The 25,623-nt window shown below is 42.5% G+C and overlaps 1 protein-coding gene across 11 annotated transcripts in view; it reads left to right on the forward strand.

Moving 5' to 3' along the window:
• The window catches only part of ralgps2 (Ral GEF with PH domain and SH3 binding motif 2), a 486,036-nt gene that overhangs the window by 416,384 nt on the left and 44,029 nt on the right, over positions 1 to 25,623 (forward strand). For 10 of the 11 annotated variants that reach the window (XM_069937722.1, XM_069937721.1, XM_069937720.1 and 7 more), the window contains one exon: positions 1,166 to 1,271. In XM_069937722.1, the coding sequence (XP_069793823.1) occupies positions 1,166 to 1,271 (106 nt within the window). Of the gene's footprint in view, positions 1 to 1,165; positions 1,272 to 14,216; positions 14,369 to 25,623 lie in introns of those variants that run through there. The other variant, XM_069937725.1, reaches the window with a different exon arrangement.

The following is a 25,623-nucleotide window of genomic DNA, read 5'->3' on the forward strand; positions in this document are numbered from 1 at the left end:
TCTCAGCAATGGCCTGCTTTCATCACTCCGATTACCCAGCCTGTTCAACAGTAGCTCCTACAGACAGCCATGAAACACTGACTTAGCAGTTCAATCCGCACTGAGCCATGCAGTGAAGAGGTCATTTTAATAATTTCATTGTGCTGATGGGCTGAGCTTCATCTTCCTGACACAAAATTGTGTAGCAGCAAGAATAGAAGGCATTTGTACCAGGTTTCCTGGCATAACAATGGGGAGGACAGGGGTTTTCACTGGGTACCTGACAGAGCAGCATTCTGAATAGAATATCTGGCTCTTTTTTGGGACACATTCCAAGCACAAAGTGTGCATTGGTACATACAAACCCATCAAATCTCAATCTAAATTCACAGATTGTGTTGATGTAGGAAGGGTGCTTCAGAATAGATTGGAAGAGCCAATCATATGGTTCCTGCTCTGGTGTTACCTGCTGGGAAGAATGTGCACGTGGATTCATGTGATTTATCTATGATTTCTTAACACAATCAAATGACATTATTCTCAGTCACTTAAACAAGAAATTTAGAGCTTTTGGAACTGTGCTCCAACAAAACTGCTCTCATGAGAGAATGGACAGAAATAGAAAGGAGGGAGAATCTTTGAAGGAATTATTTTCATTAATCAAAACTGTATCCTTACTTGCAAACTATCAAACAGTGATATGTTAACATTGGTCATCTGACCAAAATTAACATAGAAATGTCTATTGCACATAAAATCATCACTGCATTATTTGCTTCAAGGAGGATAAATTGGCTCTTAATTAGTGGTAAATCTTCCACAGTCAAAACCGTTAGATGTACTTTTACAGGAAATTGTTTCAGATAACAGTGCTGTTCAAATGTTATTTGAAAGCAGGCTTTGTAAAGTGGAGCTTGAAATAGAAGTTTCAATATTGTTTGACAATTTTTAACAAATTGAGCTGCAGTGTCTCCTCCAATTTTTTGCGACAGATAATTTGAAATGTCAATGGTGAATTTTACATTCAAAATTTTTGGGGTGTGTGGCTGATACCATGAATATATGGGACAAGTGACATTCTGATATTTAGGAAATAATTTCATCATGGATGCATTGAATATCCTTGAACCACTTTGGTTTGCTGCATTATGTCATTGCTTATCACCTTGCTTTTTTTAATCACCAGTTCTGTGGAATCTGAAGAGCTGGCAGTGAACCTCTTCCCAGGATGTGTTACAATTCAAGGAGTCCTGAGAAGAAAAACGCTATTGAAAGAAGGCAAAAAACCTACGGTATGCAAAAATTTTCAATAACATTGAAGTTAACAGAGGAGTAGCACTGATGCCTGAGTTATTTATCAAAGTACATGATATAAAACAGGACACCATTGTTATCTGATGTAAGCGATTTTCATCTTTTCTCTCCAGTTTGATGTTATTAAAGCCTAAGATGTAAATGCATATTTTATTAAGCATCCCAGCAAGGATTATATTTCTCTCTTGGTTAAAGAAGGTCATTTTTGACCTACATTGGGGTGAATAAAGGACATGGATAAACACATAAAAGTGTAGGTATGGCATTGAAAGATGAAAGTAGATAAAGAATTAAGCTGATGTTGATGTGCATGTTGACAATTTGGTGATGTGGATAGAATCTTAGGTAAAAACACAAAACACGAGAGAAACTCAGCAGGTCAAACAGTGTCCTTTATGTAGCAAAGGCAGGGATACATAACTGACATTTCAGGCTTAAGCCCATCATCAAAGTATGAGAAAATGCTGGTGAGCGTCAGAATAAAAAAGTGGGAAGGGGAAGGGGGTTGCAGGGCAGGAGATGATAGGTGGAGAAAGGAAGCCGCACTAGGACGGATGGGGGAAGGCAAGTTTGTGTAGGTGAAAGAACTGGAAAGGCAGGAAATTGGGAAGGGGGAAGAAATGGCAAGTAAGTTTAATGGAAAGCAGTGAAGTTGATGTTCATGTCATCTGGCTGGAGGGTGCCCAGATGGAAAATAAGGTGCTGTTCTTCCAATCTGCAGATGGTCAGGGTGTGTCAGTACATAAGGCCATGGACAGACGTGAGCTTGGGAGTGTGACCCAGAATTGAAACAATTGGCCACTGAGAGGTCGCTGTGTTTGTGAACGGCGAGGCAGTGCTATACGCAATATCTGAATCTTTTATAATAGCATTTATCGTTCTTGAAACTTGTTCTGATTTCAATTGCCAAGCTAAAACTTTATGAGCCCTTTCCCCTAACTCATAACACTTCCATTTAGTTCTTTGTAGTAATTTTTTCAAATTTATATAAGTCTGTAATGAATTATACTGTAATTTTTTTATTAACCAGTGTATATTTTTAACCTCTGTTGAATTCCGTTGTAAATCTTTCTCTAAGGATTCAATTTCCCTTTCTAATTTATTTACTTCAGCTCCAGGTAATGTTGTTTCTTAATTTTAGAAGTATAATTGCTTAAATATGATTTCAAAGCATCCCATAATATAAACTTACTGTTAACAGAATTTACATTATTTTCAAATGTATTTGATCCCTCATAAAATTACAAAACTCAACATATCTTCATCGATATGTAATGTCCACTTTTTCTGATCCTATATATGTTATTAATAAAAGAGAATAATCTGATAAAAGTCTAGTTTTATACTCAGCAGATACTATCTGAACTTGTAATTGTACCGATAACAAAAATAAATCTATTTTAGAATAAGAATCATATCGAAATGAATAAAAAGAAAAATCTTTCTCTTTAGGATTTAGTTTTCTCCATATATCAACCAAATTCATTTCTTTCATTAAGGTTAATACATTTTGCCATTTTAGTTCTAGTTACTGTTTTTGGAGATTTATCTAACAATGGATCCAGACAACAATTAAAATCACCTCCAATCAAAACTTTGTCATATGCTTGTGACAAACTAAAAAAGGAATCTTTATAATTTTTTCATCGTCCACATTGAGTGCATAAATATTCATGGGGAGTCCAAGATTCCGAATAAATTTTACAATTTACAATTAAAAGTCTACCAACCGATTCAATGGCAGATTCCAATTTAAATGACAAAGGAATGCCTTTATCAGGTGCACTTTGTTGGGGCGTTAGAAGTGTGGCTTGCACTCCGCACAGACTTGGCAGGACCTGATCATTTTCCTGATGTCCTCAATGGAGTAGAGCAGGTGGGGTGCCTTGATGAAATGAGTCCTGCAGGTGATGCCTGTGTCACAAAGCTCATCGTGCAGAGGCACAGCTTCCTCTTGACAGGGCATCTGGAGGTTCATTGGGAGTACCTGGCCAGTATGCTATGTTGTAATTATAGGTGGAGAGTTCAATCCTCCACCGAGTTATCTTATCATTCTTTATTTTGCCCTTTTTTGCATTATTAAACATAAATACCACCGATCGCTGGTCGGTGAGCAGTGTAAATTTTTTGCCGGTCAGTTAATGCCCCCAGTGCCTGTTGGCATCGACAGTGGATTGAGCCGTTTCTCCACAGATGGGTTACGAAGCTTATGGCCTTGTAGGGTGTGGGCGAAAAAGGCAACCAGCCTGCCTGTTGGGTTAAGGGTAGTGGCCAGAGCTACGTCAGAGGTATTGCTTTCCACCTGAAAGGATGCGTTCTCGTTCACCACATGCATGGTGGCCTTTGTGATGTACCTCCGAACGTAATCGAAAGCTGCCTGGGCTTCGGCCAACAATGGGAAAGAGGTGGACTTTATATGATGCCATTCTCCACCACATAGCCCAGGATTGCCAGACGTTTCATCAGGAAAACGCACTTACTGGAGTTGTACTTGATGTTCAGGACCTATGGATGTTGGCATCATGGTCTTCCAGAGAATGTCCACAAATGGAGACGTTATCGAGATAATGGAAGGTGGCCTTCAACCCGTACTCGTCGACCATTTTGTTCATCTGTCTGTGGAAGACCGAGACTCCATTGGTGATACCAAAAGGGACCCTCTGGAAGTGATAGTACCATCCATCTGCCTCAACTGCTGTGTCCTTGGTCCTTGGAACAGATGGTCTGCAGCTTTCAGGTCAATGGTCGAATATACCTGGTACTGCGTAATTTTGTTTACCATGTCAGAAATTTGAGGGAAGGGGTACGCGTCCAGGAGTGTGAAGCGATTCATTGTTCGACAATAGTCAATCCTAGCCTGGACTTCTCTCCCCCTTTCATGACTACCATCTGGGCTCTCCATGGGCTGTTGCTAGGCTCAATGATGTTTGCTTTAAGCAGCTGCTGTGTCTCAGCTCTAATAAATTCCCGATCCCTGCATTGTATCACCTGCTGTTTGTGGCTATTGGTTTGCAATCGGTGGCCAGGTTCAGAAACAATGAGGGGGGGATCAATATTTAGGGTGGAGAGACCGCATGTGGCTTCCAGCTTTTGGGACCATCCGTTCCGCACCGTGATTGGAGGAAGTGGGCCATGGTACACCATGGTCACGCTTTTAAAGTGATACGGGAAGTCCAGGCCCAGCAACACAGAAGCATACATATCCTTCAGTACACACCATCAGAACTTACAAAATTCCCCCCCTTTTACAGTTAGATGTACTATACAATACCCTGGATCGTCACAGAGTGCAAGTGTGAAGCTAGGAAAATATGATAGTCCATCAGGTACACTCTTAAGTTGTTCCGCAGAGCCGTAAATCAGTCAAATGTCCATTTACCTTCACCTTTATTGTCGAGTTATTCAATTGGCGAGGTATTGCCTGATGCATGAGAAACCTTGTCGCTCCCCATGCTGATGTCAACTCTCTCCTCTTGGCCCATGGGCAGACAAAATGGCATCAATTGCGAGGCATGGCATGATGGCCACCCTCCATCTTGATCCAACAAAGGACTAGATAGCACTGATTTCAAGGCGCAGCAAGATGGCTGATATGGCTTCCCTCAATGCTTCACTTCCAATGGTGGGTCCCGCCACGAGGTGCAGCAAGACGCTGGCAGCAAACACCACAGAGAGGTGGAGGCCAGCATTTCAAGACTCAGGCATGGGTCGAATGATGATTTGGGGGTTGCACACACGGTTACCCTCTTTGGGTTCCTTTTAGCCTGGCAGACCTTCACCCAGTGCCCCTGCTTACTGAATCCTGTGCGCACAGAGTCCTTTGCGGGGCATCGGGCGCGGGGGTGCTGTGCCTGTCCACAGAAGTAGCATCCCTGGTTGCACTTGGCAGCAGCGGTCAGTGCTGGGGCTGCGGGGGGTCACAGGCGCCCCAATGACCTGGCCCTCTCAAAAGGCATCGTTTTCGCCCGTGAGGTCGTCAGCTCCCAGTTGGGCCTGCTCGAGTGCTTTCGCCAGCTCCAGGGTGCTGGCCAAGACTTTCTTTCCCAACTCTAGCAGTCACTGCCTCACGTATCCTAACCTCACTGCTGCCACAATGGGGTTCTGGATTTGTTCTTCCTCTCTCACCCTAGCCGTGGCTGCTTTGTAGTGGCTTTTTCTGGTCAGGGCCCATAGTTCAAGAACGTAGTCATCCTGCAACTTACCCGGACTCTGCCGATGTTGAGAGAGTCAGTGCCCATCATTCTGGGGCCTCATGTAGCAGTCCTTCAAGCCTTCTATGGCCAACACAGTAGCGCAGTCTCTGATGACAGTGTACCCTTTGGGGTCGACTCGAGAGAGAAGTCCTGATCTCCGGAGACTATAACATCCCACTGGTATTCCGTGTAGTAATTTGTCCATTGAAAAATCACAGGTGCTGCTGAGATTCCGTATGGCAAGTGTGTATATGTGAACAGTCCCAGGGGGGTATTGATTGTCACATATTAACTTGATTCTTTATCCAACTCTATTTGTCGGTATGCCTGTGACAAATCTAGTTTTGTGAACTTTTGCCCTCCATTTAGTGCTTGGAATAGTTCTGCTTTGGACATGGGGTGTTAAGGTAATTTTAGTGCCTGGTTGATGGTGACTTTGTAATCGCCGCAAATGCGAATCTCATCATTTGCTTTCCATACAGGTACGATGGGTGCTGCCCAATCACTGTATTCTATTGGTTCTAATATACTTTCATCTTTTAATCTATTTAACTCAGCATCAATTTTTCCTTTCATTGCAAATGGAATTGTTCTGGCTTTGATGAACTTTGGTTCCATATTCTCTTTTAATTGCAGTTTGGCTTGAACCCCTTTGATCTTCCCCAACTCTTGTTGGAAGACCACGGCGTGGTCGTTGAAGATCTGGTTGAGGTTTGGCTGGGTTTTGTCTTCGTGGTGTACAGTCAGTATTGACCAATCTCCAGGCAGACTAGGGAAATGTGTTGTAGCCAGTTTCTTCCAAAAAGTACTGGTTCCTGGGTATCTACGATGTAGAGAGATAGTGTTTTTGGTTGTTGTTGCTTGTATTGTACCTCGACCATACATTTCCCAAACACTTTGATTTTGTCTCCTGTCTTGGGTAAACTTATACCTCTCATTTTGTTCATTTTAGATTGGTCACAGTGTTTTAGCTACCGAAAGAAAATAGACACACACACCGAGAGCAGTTCAGTTTATACAAATGTTTATTACTAATTCAAAAGCTGATTTCACACTACAATATGCAAGCCCTTCCCAACTATACTTATCAACGCTTGGACTGGTCCCAACTGCCGAAGCGAGGCAACAACTGCACACTTGTAGTAGGTTGTCAGGGCGCTGGTAGCAGCTTCTCCACCTCCCCCGACCGGGACGTTGCTCGGACTCTGGCTGTTCTTCCTTCTTGACAAGGGGTGTTCCCACCCCTCGGAGAGTCTAAACTTCAGCAGCAGGACCACAGACTTTTATACCCCAAAAACAATTAATCATGCACCCACTCCCTCTAACATTTGTCAGTCAAAATCAAAGCTGAGCATACTATTCTACAATTTAGAAGATTAATTATTATGGAGCAGGATGCTATGATATCCTGGTTTATCTCGTAGATACAAGGACTCATTAAAACTTCTTGAGCAAGACAGGTTGTGACCAATACGTCAATTTCAGAGTGTCGTATTTGACAACTGCTTTCCCTGGGCCTCACGGTGGAATTCCATTTCAAAGTGTATCTTCAGATAAGTCCCCATGGCTGAGTTTAATTACATCTGCTAGTTCTGAAAGTAAGGTGACCTGCGTGTGGACCCAGTGTCGTCAGTTCCACATAAGCAAAAAGCATCTGAGTACATGGTTTTAATCCTCCATTACATTCCACCCCTTGGTCACAATCTGTCATTTGCGAGGCCTAACCAGTATTTGAGTACAGAGGGAGCGAAAAAAGAGAAATCAAAACAACAATTACAAAGATAAGCAATGACGCGAGCAACCAACGGAGGATATTGTGGCCCACTCCCCCAAATGTAGCAGTTAGCCATGAGAAAGGATTCCAACCAAGGCTCAAATTATCCTTGTTGGCCACAATACCCAGATACTGGAGCTCACGAACAGATTTTGAAACATGCTGAACAATAACATATTTATATAAGCTGCACTTGAGGCTGGTGACCGAGGACTTCCTTGGTGTAATGCATCGGACCGTGTTTCCCACTGGGAACTCCCTTGGAACGTCCTCGACATTACAAATCCAATTGCTGGCATCAAAGCAGCTGTTAAGCCAGATCACCAGGAGTGTAAAATGGAGAACCTGGAACAAAGAAGCCTGACACATGTCACTCACGATACCATAAGCGTTCAGTGTTTAAACAGACTAAATCATCCTGTCCCTCAATAGCTACCCACCGAGTGTTACCCTGGGCAGGTGTCACTATTTCCCCTTTTACAGGAGGGCCACTACCTGGTGGTGCCACCCATACTTTTTGTCCAACATTCTCTAGTTCGGGGATGGGGGGCATTGACTGTTATTCCTCTGGAATAGGCTGTAATTCAGGAGCGTGAAGAAGTCGGTGGAAAGGTGTACCTCCTTTTAAAGGGCGATGATTCAAATTGTCGACTGCCTGCTGCAGCACATGGCACCATCCCTTCTGGGTCCCCAGTGATGTTAACAAATGAATTTGTTCCTTCAGTAAGCCGTTCATTTGTTCAACTAACCCGGCAGCCTGCGGGTAATAAGGAATATGGTGGACCCATAAAATACCGTTGTCATTTGCCCAATCACAGAATGCTTTCCCGGAGAAGTGCGAGCCATTATCAGAGTGAATCTCCTCTGGAACATCATAACGATAAATCAAATGGTTTTGTCCTTGGATAGTGCTAGCTTGGTCAGCCGTCTTGGTGGGAAAAGTAAAAACCAGGCCCGAAAAGGTGTCAACCATTACTAGGACGTAATATTTACCCATGCAGTCTAGCATGGGGCCTATGTAATCAATTTGCCAGACCGCAGCTGAGTGAGCACCCCGTTTTATTCGGCCATGCGGACCAGGTGGAACGGTATGGAACTTCACAAGCTGACATTCTGGGCATGTACATATGACCATGCGGACATCATCCTTATGGATGGATAAAGCATGTGTACGGGACCACATAGCTGATCCCTTCTCCCCCAAATGACCACTCTGTTCATGTGCCCATCGAGCCAGGGGGACGGTATCAGCACAGCTGATAGTGGCAAGCTGATCTGCTACTGCATTATGTTGAGCCATGTTAGTCGCCATATTGGTATGGGCATCAACGTGATAAACGGTTATCTCACGATGGTGGGAAGCATCCCACAACAGCTGCCACAACTCTTTGCCCCATACTGGGCGGTCATGTATCATCCAGTTGTTCTTTTGCAAATCAGGCATCCATACCACAAGTCCATTAGCCAAAGCCCAGGAATCAGTAAACAGGCGAAGAGGGTGATCATGGGGATCTAGTGGTAAAGTGACTGCCTTCAACTCAGCATACTGACTGGAGCCACCATCCCCCTCCTCCGATAACTGAGTTCCTGACCTAGGATGGTAAGCCACCTGTTCGTGTATGCGGCCCACCCCTTCAGGCCCTCTGGTCGCACGACTCTGAATATACCACTTCCATTTAACAATAGAAGACTGCTGAGCCCGCCGGATCTTTAGATTAGCATCATTAGCCAGGACCCAATTCATTATAGGAAGTGCAGGTCGCAATTGAACATCTGCATCACCTGTCATTCTTTCAGTCTCTAGCAGGGCCCAGTAACAGGCTAGTAACTGTTGTTCAAAAACAGAATAACGAGTGGCAGCCTCAGGCATGGTACGTGACCAGAATCCTAGTGGGACTCGGCGACCCTCTTGTTTCTGCCAGAGGCTCCAGGAGGCCACATCATCAATATAATGGTGAATTGAGAGGGAAGGCGATACTGGAAGGTGGGTGAAGGTATACTGGCGCCCCTTCCAGGTAAAGGCGAACTGATCCTGTGAGTCCTCAGCTATAAGAATACTGAAGAAGGCCTTAGCGAGATCAATGACAGCATACCATGTTCCTGAGTTCCCAGTAGCAATGTTTTCAATAAGAGTGACAATGTCCGGAACTGCTGAAGCAAGTGGTGGGGCATGTTTGTTCAAAAAACGATAATCAACTGTCATTCTCCAGGAGCCGTCCAGCTTCTGGACCGGCCAAACAGGGCTATTGAAGGGCGACGTTGCAGGCCTCACTACCCCTTCTTCTTTCAAAGCATCAATGGTGGCGGTAATCTCCTCCTGCCCTCCAGGGAGGCGATATTGCGGAATGCATACAGGTTTTGAGGGGGGTGGCACCACCACGGGATCCCACTTGGCCTGACCCACCACTAATCTTTTTGTAATAGTCCGAATTCCGAATGCAAACCCCCCTTGGCTAGTATTAAGGGCTGTACCGGCCAACATATTAATACCCAGAATACACTCGTCAGTGGCAGCTACCAACGCATGTAACCATATGGGGGAAGGGCCATCACCCACCGTGGCACGGACTTTTATTTCCTTTGCCAGGGTGATTGCCCCTCCCATTCCTTCTATTCGAAATGTGGGTCCGTTCCAGAGGTCGGGGTTACCAGGAATCACCGAGTGCTCTGCACCGGTGTCAACCAAAGCCAAGTATTGGCGATCATTACCCCCACCCCAGTGAATTGTTAATGGTATGTAGGGCCGCGGATCCCCGTGTGTGCGCCGTGTCTCGATGGAATAGACACGGGAATCCTGCCCACACCTTCAGGCTTCAGAAGGGTTCGGGGGTTTCCAGGACCACATGCTATTGTTATCCTTAAGAGCCTGTTTAACCCATTGTTGTACCTCATCACGGGTAACTGGGGCAGGAGAAGCTGACTCGATAGAAGCAGCAGTGGGAGCAGAAGGCACAGCTGGGCCGGGAGGACCCAGCATCTGGGGATGATGTTCCCCTGCCTTCCTCTTATAAAGGGCATACAAGACTGCAGTAGGTTTCCCATCAATATCACTTTTAGGTACGCCTAACTTTAACAAAGTTAGAAAAAGCTCTTTTCTGGTCAGTCCATTATTAACAGCAGCCCCTCTCCTTTCATCCTGTCTGTCTGCTTTAACCTGGGTTGTACGTGAGTGGATTTTACCTCCCAACTCCAGTTCCTGGAGTCCAGATAGGGCGTGCACCGCCTCAGATACGAGGTGCCCAATTAGCGGACTAGTTACAGACAGGACCAGTCCCCGTATAGTAGGTTGGGCTGAACGAACCAATCGGGTATGCATTCCAGCTGTGAATAATTCTTCATCAGGGCTCCCCCCATGCATCCACAGCCTCAGGCGCCCCGCATACAAAGCAGAGGCCACGGCCTGTTGGCGAATCACTGCTATACCCTCCTCTGGTGTGCCCCAATGGTTCTGCAAATGCAGATCCCAATCTACTGGTGACGGATACACCCGTAACAGGGCTTCTCCTAGAGTAGCAAGTAAATAGTCTACATCTCTCCTTCTGCCACGTAATTCAGCAGTGACTCGAATATCAGTAGTTAATGATCCTAACCCCAACAATTCCTCAGGGGTCAGATATATGCTACCTCCCCCTTGCTCCCAAACCCGCAGAAGCCAGGCCGCCAAAGTTTCTCCTGTCTTTTGCCTAAAACGATCTCCAATGGCGGCCAGCTCTTTTATAGTAAAGTCACGTATTGTTGTTGACTGCTCCCGACCCCTGTTACCACTCTGGCACATGGGAGGCTGCTGAGACCATCCCGTTGAGGGGGGAGCCCACCTAGCATAAGCAGGGGTTTGGGAGCCTTCCCCTGGGTCCGCTTGGGTGATCGGAGCACCGGTCCCTTCAGTTTCTACACTTACATCATCCCCCCTCTCGCCTTCATCTGCTTGGACAGTCCGCTGCCTTACGGGGCGGGCTTGAACAGCGGAGGGAGAGGGGAGTATGCCAGGCACATGCCGGGGGGTATCTGCATTATTACCATTATCATCATACCAGATATTCCCGTCCCAATCATCAATTACATCAGGATCATTGCCATTCCTTATCATGGCACGAATACGGTGTGGATCAGGTTCTACCCCTTGCTTTTCCTTATTCGCACAGAGCTGTTGCCGGAGTTTAATATTACGACAAATTGTTTGAACATGCTTATCCTCCCATTCTTTGGCTCGATCCTGACTGGTGCTAACAATTTCGCTCATCATCGAGCAGCGCTGTCGCAGAGTCTCTACTTCCTCCTCTAGTTGTTTTCTCTTATGTTCAGACTTTACCTGCTGCTGAACTAATTCAACTTCACGCTGAACGGAGTGGCGTAAGGCTGTGGCCAGCAGCCAAAAACCGTCTGTCAGCGTCCCCCGTTTTTTTGGAAATTTACTTTCTCGGAGGAGAGTGGCAACCCGCTCTCCCAGAGGCACACTTAAGGGTTCTAACCTTTCATCCCAACTGATGGGTGGTCCCAACAAAGACAGGGTATTAGCCAGCATGCCAAACCCATCATCTTTGGAAGTCCATCCCGGAATCAAAAACTGCTCAGGGCTCACCTCTTTCTTTCGGCGAAACATCTTGAGACCAACCCTGCTCGCAGCGCCAATTGTCTTGGGTAAACTTATACCTCTCATTTTGTTCATTTTAGATTGGTCACAGTGTTTTAGCTACCGAAAGAAAATAGACACACACACCGAGAGCAGTTCAGTTTATACAAATGTTTATTACTAATTCAAAAGCTGATTTCACACTACAATATGCAAGCCCTTCCCAACTATACTTATCAACGCTTGGACTGGTCCCAACTGCCGAAGCGAGGCAACAACTGCACACTTGTAGTAGGTTGTCAGGGCGCTGGTAGCAGCTTCTCCACCTCCCCCGACCGGGACGTTGCTCGGACTCTGGCTGTTCTTCCTTCTTGACAAGGGGTGTTCCCACCCCTCGGAGAGTCTAAACTTCAGCAGCAGGACCACAGACTTTTATACCCCAAAAACAATTAATCATGCACCCACTCCCTCTAACATTTGTCAGTCAAAATCAAAGCTGAGCATACTATTCTACAATTTAGAAGATTAATTATTATGGAGCAGGATGCTATGATATCCTGGTTTATCTCGTAGATACAAGGACTCATTAAAACTTCTTGAGCAAGACAGGTTGTGACCAATACGTCAATTTCAGAGTGTCGTATTTGACAACTGCTTTCCCTGGGCCTCACGGTGGAATTCCATTTCAAAGTGTATCTTCAGATAAGTCCCCATGGCTGAGTTTAATTACATCTGCTAGTTCTGAAAGTAAGGTGACCTGCGTGTGGACCCAGTGTCGTCAGTTCCACATAAGCAAAAAGCATCTGAGTACATGGTTTTAATCCTCCATTACATCTCCAGAAACAGATCTCAGCACTCTATGTCGAGTTCCATTTTCAGAGATTGGTTGTTTATTTTTAGTTGAATATAAATTGCTGTGTTTTTTTTTGTTTAACTTTCAGATGTGTAGGACTGCAGCTATTGTTTTGTTGTCTTCAGAACTGTTGCTATGGTCATTGTCAGGGCTGCTCTCCTTGCCAGTGTACTGATCTTGGCTGGGTGGTTATCAGCATTTTGAGTCCAGCTGAGTTTTACTATTTCTTTAATTGGTCATCTTGGTCTGAAATGTCTTTAATTTTCTGGGCAATGGTTGAATTTCCCACAATGGAAGCCCTGATGGTGGAAAAACCTTCCAACCAGAGGGTCTTGTTAGCCCACTTACAAATTTTTGTCTGCCATTTCCAAATCCAGTCATTTCTATAACCGATCTCGAGAGTTACTTCATCACCCATTGCCAGTAATTTCTGCTTTGCCTGACGATCTGCCAACCCCATTACCAATCTATCTTGAAGTGCTTTGATCAGAAACTGCTCCAAGTGACAGTGCTTGGACAGTTTACACAATGCTGCCAGGCATTCACTTATTGCCTCCCCTGGCATTTGTTTCCTTTCATAGAATTGTTGCCTTTCTGCCATAATTGGTGGTCAGGGGCTTAAGTGGTTCCCCAGTGCTGTGCATAACTTGATCTTCATCCCTGGGTCCTCCAGAGACAGCAAAGTTTTAAGGAGATAATAGGGCACGTTTTCAGTTTACCGGAGCTTCAATAATATTATGGGTTACGCAGTAATGGTTAAACTTTTCTACGTAATTACCCCAGCTTTCATCTGCTTTGTTGAATTCTCCGAACTTTCCCTCCACCATCTTGGCACACTTTCGCTTTGATCTTTTAGCGGGAACTCATGGAGCTTGTTAGGTAGTCATCTTTTACCTTTATCCTTTTGCTTCTTTCTCCCGGTTGGTGCATGGAGCATGAGTAGGTTTCATTTTTTTCCTCATCACCATTTTTGTGCATGCACTTGCACAATTGGGACACGGAGACCTGGTGCTTTTCTCATTCTTTAATACCATCAGACTAACATGGCTACTGACATGCAGAGATATGGAGGGTGCCGTGATGTACAGCAGGGCGGGCTTATACACAACAGCCATACCCAATCTGCCCACCTCCCTTATACCCCCCCATGTCTCTCTCATTCCCTATCTCTTTTTCTTTTTTCTTCCACTCTGCATTCAGAGAACCACACCCTCCCCCAATCAATTCTTACCATTCCTGTCCTGTCCTCCAATCCATGCTTAATTATCACCTTTTGCATGTTGGCCTGTGCTCCTACCCCTGCCTTTCTTCCTTCTTCCTTCTTCCCCTAGCCTTTTTATTCAGGTGCCTGCCTGCTTTTTGCTCATACTTTGACGAAGGGCTCAGGGCTAAAATTATATATTTTTTATCTCCTATGGATGCTGTGAAAGCTGCTGAGATCCTTCATCATTTTGTGTTTTTACTATAATTACAATGTCTGCAGACTTTTGTGTTTCACTCCTTTTGTTCAATTTTGTTCTTTACTTTAAATAGGATTTTGTTCAGGCTAAACTTGGGCTCAGAGAGCAGATGGAATTATCAACAGGGAACTTGAGATTATGGCAAGAAACAAATATAATCTGCATTAGAGAAAATCTTGATTTATCCACATCTTGACAGACTATCTGTTGGAACAGCAGCAGTTATTGAAGCAGAAAAGAAGGGTTAACACATTTTTTAAAAATCTTTGTTTTTAGCATATTTGGGAAATTGCATCTAAAATAAATTTTATTAAAAATCAAGCCAAGTTTTTTGTCATCTGAATGTAAAACTGCAACCTGAAGAAACAGCATTCTCAAGTCCTCAGTGCAAAACATGCAGATACATAACCAGATATAACACATATGCAGACAAACAATACATATGCAGGACATGGATTCATATATTAAGTAAATAAATATTGTTTGTAAAAACAAGAGTTTCAGATGGTTAATGTGAGCAGTTCCTTTGGTTGATCAGCATTCTTACTGCCTGTGGGAAGAAGCTGTTCCTCAGCCTGGAGGTACTGGCTCTGCTACTCCTGTGTCTTTCCCCAATGATGGAAGGATTCCTCAATGGTTTTGCACAACATACAACAATCCCTGTAAATCATATAATGATAGTGATAGTGGTTGCAAGGCAACTAGCAATGCCTTACTCTTTGATTATACTTGGCTGCCACCAGGGGCTGACACAGAACAGGAGACACACAGTATGCTGTATCTGTAATGGAGACTTGCTGCCTCATTGGCATGCCTCATGTGCTGTTTACAATAACTTTAAAGTAAAGAACATTTTCCTTCAATCATGTGTTGTCTTAAGAACTCACATATGAATACAAGATGAAACATGGTGTCAGAAATGGGATGAAGGAAATTAGAAGGAAATACTTTAAAAGGAAAATCTAAAGTCAGCAACTAATCAGTGAAGTGAAGCGAACACAGTGAAAAATGGAAGAATTACATACACCAGCAAAACTTCAGTTGACAGTTAATGTGGCTGAAAATTGGAACAGATTTAAACAGTATTTTGGATTGTATTTAGTGGCAGTTGGAGCTGACGAGAAAAGTGATAAAGTGAAAGCATTAGTTTTCTTATATGTCATGGGTGATGAAGCCCTGGAAGTGTATAATAACTTCACATTTGCTGCTGAAGGAGACAAAATGAAAAAATAATGAGGCATACTGCATACGTAAATGTAACGTGACATTTGAGAGGCACAGATTTTTCACATGCATACAGAAAATGGAAGAAAGTATTGATCAGTATGTGACTGAATTGAGAAACAGAAGCAAAACGTGTGAATTTGGTGGACTGACTGACTCGCTGATAAAAGACAGACTTGTGTGTGGTATTCCAGATAATAGTCCTAGGGAGAGACTGCTAAGAGAGCAAAATCTAGACCTAGAAAAAGCCACGGAACTCTGTCGGGCTGCAGAAACTGTAAAAACACAGGCAAAAGAACTGTTCAGTGAAACTAGGTGCAACGTGGATTCAGTGAGCAAGAATAGACATAAACCGTTTAACAAAAAGTGCACCAAAGTGGAAAGAGAGTTGTGGCCAGCGAACAAAAATGAAAGGGACAATCGAAAGCTATGTTGTCGATGCAGTACACAACACCTACCAAAAAATGTGCAGCATATGGTAAAACATGTAATATGTGCGACAAAAGCAATCATTATGCCCGTTTATGTTGGAACCAAGTGCAACAAAGCAAGGTTTATGCAGTAGATGGATGGGAGATAGAGGAATTCTATGTAGACGTTGTGACTGAAAACAAGAAAGAAAACAAAGACTGAATATTGAGATTAAAAGTTAAATTGGAGACTGGAGCACAAATTAATGTAAGAACAGAGTCTGATTTTAAGAATATTAGACCGAGACCAAAGATGTATGGAACAAAAATAAAGGTGACAGGAAATACCAGTGCAAGGAGAATACATGGTCAAAGTGAAACACAAGGACAAAGAGTACATGCTAGCATTTATCGTTGTACCAAAGGATGTACAGGCCATACTAGGTTTAACAGCCTTTGGGAAACTGAACCTGGTAAAAAGAGTCCTCGTGGTGGTAAGCGAAGGAGAGACAGTCTATGATGAACTCATGAAAGAGTACAATGACCTATTTCAGGGTCTAGGCTGCCTTCCAGGAGAACACATGATCAGAGTGGATAAACGTGTGCCGCTGATAATACATCCACACAGAAAAATTCCATTTGTGCTTCAAAAGCAACTAAAGGCAGAGTTGGACAGAATGGAAAACCTGAACGTGATTCAGAAGATAGATGAGCCAACGGAGTGGATGAGTTCACTCGTCGTTGTGGACAAAAATAATAGAATGCTTAGAATCTGCTTGGATCCAAGAGATCTAAACAGAGCAATAAAGAGTAAACACTTTAAGCTTCTGATGCATGAAGAAATCATGTCACAGTTTGCAAATGCACATTTTTTCAGCAAGTTAGGTGCATCATCAGGATTTTGACAGTTGAAATTGGATGAAGCAAGTTCAAAACTGTGCACGTTCAATAGTCCATTTGGCAGATATAGATTCCTAAGGTTACCATTCGGAATTGCCTCAGCTCCTGAAGTGTATCACAAACCTATCCATATAGTCTATGAGCACCTGGATGGAGTTTATACCTCAATGGATGACATTATAGCATGGGGAACACCATGTCAAGTCCTCATTTTCCACAATCCAATGGTCTAGTGGAAAAATCAGTACAGACAGTGAAAAGACTGATGAGCAAGGCATAAAATAATGGATCAGACTTCTACCAGAGCATGTTAGTATGCTGAACAATGCTGCTCGAGTATGGTATGTCACCAGCACAACTCCTTATGGGATGTAGGCTAAGATCAAACCTACCCATTCAGGGGAACCTCCTAAAAACAAAAGAGGGGGATAAAGTGAGGAAATTCAAAGAACAACAGGAAGAAAAGCAAAAGTATTAACTTTGACAGAGGAACAAAAAACCTACCAGAACTCTGCACTGGTGACCAAGTAAGCTAAAAGACAAAACAAACTTATGGGCTCAGAAGGGAACTGTCCTTAGTGAAGTCCCACCAAGATCATACTCCATTCAGACAGATGAAGGTGCTGTTCTGCGAAGAAATCGTCGAGATCTTCAAATGGTACCAGCCACAATAGATGGAAAGACAGATACTGTTGAACAACCTGAATGCACATCTGAGAAGATATCGTATGAGGCCAAAAACTCAGTTTCAAGGGCAATCAAATAGGAGGTCGTCAAGACACGTGAATCATTGAGCAAATTTAAGGACTCCTGTTATAGAATGAAGTAGTGCTATCTCATTCACTCTTCAAGTTTTAGTGTATGTAAATGTGAACACTCAAAACAAGTTTTAACAATGTTAACAATGTTGATAATTATGAAAATGTGAGTTCTTGGTGTTAAAGTTAAAATTGCAGAGTTATACAAAGAAAACATGTTAGTTAAAAGTAGGCTACTTTTGTTTAAAGAAAGGGAGATGTAATGATAGTGATCATGGTTGCAATGCAACTAGCAATGCCTTACTGTTTGATAATATTTGGCTGCCACCAGGGGCTGCCACAGAGCCGGAGATACACAGTATGCTGTATCTTTAATGGAGACTTGCTGCCTCATGGCATGCCTCATGTGCTGTTTACAATAACTTTAAAGTAAAGAACCTTTTCCTTCATCCATGTGTTGTCTTAAGAACTCACACATATGAATACGTGTCCTGGAACAACAAATAATTGATAGGGTGAAGGGAGACTTCCGTAATCTTTTCTGCCACTCTTATGGTCCTGTGGATTTCCCTCCGATCCATTTCTCTGCAGAAACTGTACCACACTGTGATGCAACTGACCAGGACACTCTTGATAAAGCTCCTAGAGAATGTTGACATAATGGTGGCTGGTAGCCTTGCCATTTCAATCTTCTCAGGAAGTGTAGTTGCTGTTTCACCTTCCTGACAAGTGTGGAGATGTTGATTGTCCACGATAGGTTACTAGTTAAGTAAACTCCAAGGAACTTGGTTCTCTCTAGTCTCTCTACTACAGAGTTGTTGTTGTGTAGTGGACTGTAGTCATTCCTCATCCTCTTGAAGATCATGATCATTTCCTTTGTCTTGACTACGTTGAGATTCACGTGTTACTCTCACACCATATCATGCCATTTTCCACTTCTTCTCTGTAGTGCTCATCATTGTTCTGATGAGGCCAACTATTGTGTCATTTGAAACTTGATAACTTTGTTGGAGCTGGATCTGGCAATGCATTTGTTGGTCAGAAGTGTGAATAGGAGGGCCTCATGTAAAAAAGTCAATCTCATGTAAAAGTTAACACCCTTTTTTTGACCAAAAAATCTGGAATTTTACATATTCTCATGTAAAAGTTGCCCCTAGTCCTTCACAGATGACAGATCATAACCGCAAATATAAAATTGTGATTAAAAGTTTTGTGATGCGAGCAGATATGGTATGTGTATGGTAGTGGCTATGTGCACAGTATTATGATAGGTATTAGTGATATCTGTAATTATGAGCTTTAAACAGATTTCACTAAGCTAGCCTGTTGAATGTGATGGCTACAAATAAAAGAGCGAGTATAGTGTGACAGAGTATATGGATATGATTTTTGGGAGATAAATTGGGAAAAGTTTGTTGGAATAGGTCACATACAAACACTTTAAAACAGATCTTATTTGAAATACTGGAGCTCTGCTAATGCTAGACATATTGGCCCCATTGCCTTTGCAAGAGCTTTTGAGAGTGCCCAAGAGATTTCACTAATGAATTGTTGTTTGCAAAAAAGTAACAGATGAAAGATCTTGTCAGAACTGCAGATTGTCTGGAGCTGTTCTAAGAGGGTCATATGGTTTGGCAAGCAGAGAGAGTCAAACAGGCTTTTTCTCTTTTGAGTGAGAGAGACACACACAGATCACTTCTACAGTGTTACAGACAGCAACAGCAGCTGGGACTGGAACAAGGCAAGCTTGTGGAAAACCCCATTTGGAAGATGGATTGTGAGATCTTGGTTCAGCCTGGTGAAAGCCCTTGTGGTTCATGCAAGAGGAGAGGGCTGGCTGTCTAATGTTTCACTTGGGAATAAGAGAAACAAAAAGGAAATCTGTGGTGACCTGAAAGAAAGAGGTTATCATCTGGAGAACCTTCAGGGGGCAAGTTTCATCAGCAAGACACTGGAGTGGCTGATTAAAAAGGAATCAGTTGTGGGTGTCCTGGAACAACAAATCTCTCTCTGAAAACTGACAAGAACCTTCCTGAGCAGTAACCATTTACCTTTCAAGCACTAAAACCTGGTGAACTTTATAAATGTTAAATTCTGTGCACAGTATAAGAATTGCCTGCAACCAGTGAACTTGGAGGAATGAGAAGTGAGATTGGACTGCGAACCAAAGAACGTTTCTGAATTTACACAAACGTTATATACATGTGCGCTTAGAATTAGAAGGGGGTTAAGTTAGGTTAAGTAATTCAATAGTGATAGGTTAAATTGTGATTCTGTTTTTATGTTTAAAGATAATTAAAAGTAACGTTTATTTAACCATTTGTCTTGGTGAATATCTATTGCTGCTGGGTTTTGGGTTCCTTTGGGCTCGTAACAGTAGGAAAATATTTCTAAGGGCTACGACTCCTTACTCCTGACCCCTTGATCATGAACTCTCACCTTGGCCTCAGCCACCCGCCACTCAGATCTCCTACCATCCTGTTGCAAACTCTCCCCTCAGTCCTGGCCGCACGTAGACCAGAGCCCCTGATGCTTTCGACGTGGATTTCCCACTGGTCCCAGCCGCCCACAAACCAAAGCTCCTGACGACACCCCATTCAGGCATCCATGCTGACTCCCTTGCCAGTTCCCACTCTAACCTCGGCCTCAGAAAGGCTGTCACCGTGGATACCTCTGCTTCTGGATCCCAGAGGTTTATTTCCTTTCCCCCCCCCCCCCCCACTGCCCCCCACTACTCTTTATTCTTACCTATCCACTCACAGCACTCCCTACTCATGCCCATCTCCTCCTTTTCCTCTTTCTTTCCACCCCCCCTCCCCCATGCTTTGTGTTTTTGCTTCAACGGTATCTGGAGACTTTCATGTTTTACTCTTATGGTTTTTGTTAGTTGGTAGGACATGTATGTTTTGATGTGCAGGCTCTGTAGTATTACTTTAATTAATTGTGCTTTTGTTCTTTATTCATTTGCACTTCTGCTACTGATATGGATTTTGGATTCTAATGTGAATTTCAGCCTCTCAAAAGTAGTATCCATGTAATTGTCGAACCCATAAATTTCCCATTTAAAAAATAGTCGACAAAATTCAAATTTACATGAGTATATACGGTATGATTCATAGTGTTTTAAGAGACCCAGATCTTGCAGTTTTGTACTGACCGCATATTTAAGTTGACAACTAAAAGTGGAAAAATAATTGGTAGAATTGATCCCCATGGTATTGCTGAATAACAGGTGTTAGAGTTGACAGTACAGCTCTCTGCTGAGTGTGGAGTAATTGGCAGCAAGACCAAAGGAAATAATTTAAAACTGATTTTCATGGAAGATATATTCAACAAAATAAATGAAAAGAGAAAGGGGTGGCACTGTTAGTATAGTGGTTAGCGCAACGCTATTACAGCTCAGTGTCTGGGTTCGAATCTAGCACTGTCTGAAAAGTTTTACATTCTCACTATTATCTACATGAGTTTCCTCTGGGTGCTTCGGTTTCATTTCACCCTCCAGTAGTGTTTGTTGTTTAAAAGTTAATTGATGTGTATTTGGTCGCCACAGCCTCGTGGGCCAGAAGAGCCTGTTACCATGCTGTAATTATTAAAACAAAGTTGGTGCTTTATTTTGTTGCTGTTCTACTCTCAACAACAATGATTGGTTTGGCACAGAGAGAATCTGTATTAGTTGAACAAATACCTTTATTCATACAGTTCACTACAACAACAGCAAGCATGCAAGTCATCCAAACTTAAGTTTCTGTTCGCTCTCTGATTTCTAAGATGACTTTCTCCAAAACAATCAAAGAATAGAAAAGTTCTTGCCTGGGAATAGGAGTCTCCACTGGCCAGGCACTCCTCTTGATCCTGATGAAATCTCCACTACTACAACATGGGGTAAAGCACTTCTGCAATGTTCGGTCTCCAGAGGTTTTGCTGCTGCTTACCCTGAATTTTCCTTTCATACAGCATAATCCTTATCAGCTCAAGTGTTGTGGTTTAATTTAATTGGTTGAGGGTCATCTGGCCATAACTATGTCACGGACCATACAGGATATGTCGATCTCGCCCAACAGAACGTGGCTTACTCTTCCGGCAATGCGGCCACCACGTGGGGAGCGTAGGTGCCACCATCTTGGGATGTGGCATCCCTAACAGCAGCCGCTATCACCGAGCACGCAAGATATTTTTACTGTGGTCAGAAAAAGCACCCGTGGTTGAGCTGTCCTGGCAGAAGTGCAACCTGCTCCAGCTGCAGAAGAGAAGGACACTATGCAAGGGTATGTAGGTCCAGAATGTCCCCTTGCAGCACCATGTGCGAACAGTAGTCATCGCCATCTTGAACCATGTCACTTCTGGCTCCACTTCTTTTTGCAGAGAACAGCACAGTTGGAACCCAGGGATGATGGCCAGGGTTGGCGTCACATCCGACTTCGCTTCTGGCGGCAACTGTGTGCGAATCATGGGGCCAGCCATCTTCGTGGTGGACTTCTTGGAGGTCACTGACCCACACATATAGTAGCAGTGAGTCAGACAATGAACTGACATTGGCATCCATCGTTCTGGATCAGAGCAGTCCACATCAATTAGCAAAGTCCACCATGGACATTGAGGTAAACGGCCGCATTACAAACTACTTGTTTGACATGGGAAGCACTGAAAGTTTTATATACCCAGGCACTGCATAGTACTGCTTCCTCACAGTGACTTCAGTCCAGTGTAAAATCTCATCGGCCTCCAAATTCGATTTGACCGAAATCCAAGGAAGCTGTACAGTAATGTTAACCATGGGTGGCACAATGTGCAAGAATTATAAAATACTCATTATGCTACAACTCTGTGCACTGGTCATACTGGGGCTGGACTTCCAGTGTCAACTTAAAAGTGTTCTGATGGAATATGACAGGTTCCATCCCTCTCTCACGGTCCATAATAACCAATTTATAAACAACCCACCCATCTTCCCAAACACTGCCAATCAGCGACCCGAACACTGCCCACTGCTCACAATCTGCGGTCGGTCCACTCTCCAGGTCCCAAAATGAAGAAATGTATTTTAATGTCCTTAGTGAAAGACTTGGAGAGGAATTGAAAAGTCCATCCATTCCCATGCCTTTCTTGTGGATCAGGGAGAATCTGTTGAAGATTTGCTAAGTGGATGCAGCGCACATTGTAGATGGTTCATACTGCTGTTACATTATTGGTGAAGGTCATGAATTTTTAGAGTTGTAAATAATTTGCTTCAGAAGCAGGCTTCCTCATCCCAGACAGTGCTTATCTTCTTTTTACATTGTTGGAATCATATTCATCCAGGCAAATAGAGTATTCTGTCACACTTCTAACTTGTGCTTTCTGGATGGTGAAAGGGCTTTGGGGAATATGGAGATGACTCACCTTCCTCTGAACACCTAGTTCCTGACTTGCACAGCCATGATATTTAAATGACTGTCATAATTAAATATCTTCTTGGCAGTAGTGACACTCCACACCACTGCACCATATTCATGGTCAATAATTTGGTAATGTTGATGTCATTCAGGGGAGATATTGACTTTTATTCTCTTCTATTGGAGATGGTCATTCTCTAGCATTTGGGCTGCACATAACGTACTGTATATTATTTGTGACTTAACAGTTCAAATGAAGGTTGTCCAGGTCTTGCCTGAGCACAGAAATCTTGATTGTCAGAGCAGTGGTAAAATGAACTGAAAACAACAGAGAAGATGGTTGATGGAAAAATCCTAATAGAGCACAGTGATGTTGAAGGGTTTTTGAATTTATGTGAAATTTTATATTAATAGAGAGAAACTTAAGAAGTAGAAACTGGATTAGGTGTTTGGCCTCTTGTACTCGCTCTGTAATTCATGAAAATCATGGTTGATATTTTATCTCAGCTCAATTTTCTTCCACTAATCCTTTATACTTTAGATTCCCTTAATATTGAAAATCTTTTGATCTCTGTTTTGAATATATTCAACAACATCCCTCTTGGGCAGAGAATCCATTTGATACTTATTACAGAATATCATTGTGAATTGTTCAGCCTTGTCTTTGGCCCTTACATGGACACTATTAACAAGGGATAGGGATGCTTTTCCTCCTATTTCCTCCAGATAGTTCATTAACTAGATATGACAGGATTATGGAACATTGTTTTGATTGAAGTGTGCAAATAGTTGATCTATGATGAATATTTACTTTGGGTAATGTTAAATTACTCACTTGGTAAGGAAAAGCAGAATATTATTGCAATGGAGAGTAATTGCACAATGCTGCAATAAGGTTATACCATTGCATATGAAAAGATAAAGCTGGTATTCTCATACAGCAAATAACTGGGAAACAAATTAAATGTTGACCTTTATTGGAAAGTGGTTGCCATATAAAAGTCAGGAGGTTTTGCTACAAATGTTTGTTCAAAATATATTGGGGATTGTAGATTAATTGGGTGTAAATTGGGCGACACAGATTGTTACTGTGCTATATGTCTAAATTTTTAAAAAATCACTATTTTATTTTCAATTCTATCCTGAATAGCTGTCTCTCAACACTATATCTATAGCACCTGATTTAGACCATCTGATAAGGGAAAAGCATCAATTTTGTATGTTTTAAGGAGACTACCTCATTCTTTTGAATTAAATACTTTATCATCATATGCATTGAAATTTAATAAAAAGCTTTGTTTTTGTGGCTATCCAGGCGATCACCTCCTGAACACAATGAACAAACAAAAATTTAGGGAGGAATGTTACATGAACTCAAATAGTGCAGTGTATAATTTTGCAAAAACAAAGTGCAGAGTACAAAGAAAAGAACAATGAAAAGCAATGCAAGGGCATCATCTTTTACTAGTGAGAGATCCATGTTAGTGACTGATAACAGCAGAAAATAAACTATCCTTAACTCTGGAGTTTCACATTTTCAGACTCCTTTTTCTTCTGACTGATGGGAGACAAGAGACCCTGACTTAAATGGGATGTGTCCTTGGATATGTTGGCAGCTTTCTTGAGATAGCAGAAGATTTTGATGGAATACGGAGACTAAACTAAAGAGTATAAACCCATACAAACATGACAAAAAGTTGTATGGAATATGGAGGAAAACAGATGATGGACTGATAGTTCAAAATGCTTAAGGAGGTTCCTCAGATAAATGCTGAATTGTTCTTTTTGACTAAGGTGTCAGGAACCAGAGATTGCAGGATGTTGGCCCATTGCGCAAAAAAACTCTTTGGATTATTGAACAGTATAGGAGTTTGACATAAAGTACTTAAATCCTGGGTAATTAATATATTTTTTTCTTGCAATAATGATGCAAGAAAATAATTTATACCTAATTAATTTTGAGAATTCTTTGCACATCTGAAAACCTATTAGGGTGCCATTGCATTTTAATAATACCTGTACCACTAAGCATTTAGAGAAAGACCCCCCACAGATTATTGTTATTTGTAGCTTCAACTTCAATTTTCCTCTAAATTTTGTGTGAGGCATGTAGAAAATTACCTTTGTTGTGGATTGCCTCTTTGTTAGCATTTGGCCAATGACTAGTTTTGGTTTGCGTGAGAAATTTACCAGTTTAGTAGAAAAAATTGAGGTAATTACAGCCCAGTAAGGAGCCTTTGTGATGTAGAGAGGCTGACAGGAAACTGGACATTTCCAACTGAATTAAACACTTAATTTAGTCATAATTTTAATTTATTTTAAGTAACTTTGCTTTTATATATTTTATAATATTTCCCATTTAATTAAATTATTTGATTTTTAATGTATTGTTAATTTTTAATGTACTGTTGGAGACATTTAAATATAGTCAAACGGGGATAGAGATGTTCCAGAGCAGCCATTCTCAATGGTTTCATACAGCTTCCCCTTGGGGCCACAACACATTTAACAAGGGGAGGGATTGAAATCATAAAGTATTTTTTTATGTACTCAGAAGGAGAGAAGTCAGGAAGAAGCCAACTAAACTTGACTGCTTCACAGGGAAAGGGGAAATAAACTTTGGGCAGAGTCTGAAGGGGGCCATAGCCAAAAAATGGTTGAGAATAGCTATTCTAGAGTAGTGTTTCAGGATCCTGCCTATCATCATTTGAGTGATACAATTATGTCAGTTTCAGCCCTGGAAGAAATGCATGAGTTGAATGAGGATGGCAGCTAAATTGACCATGATTTAGCCCAACTATTTTTTTGCTGCTTTA

The sequence above is a fragment of the Narcine bancroftii genome, chromosome 5 (genome assembly GCF_036971445.1).
Source record: "Narcine bancroftii isolate sNarBan1 chromosome 5, sNarBan1.hap1, whole genome shotgun sequence".
Taxonomy (NCBI): domain Eukaryota; kingdom Metazoa; phylum Chordata; class Chondrichthyes; order Torpediniformes; family Narcinidae; genus Narcine; species Narcine bancroftii.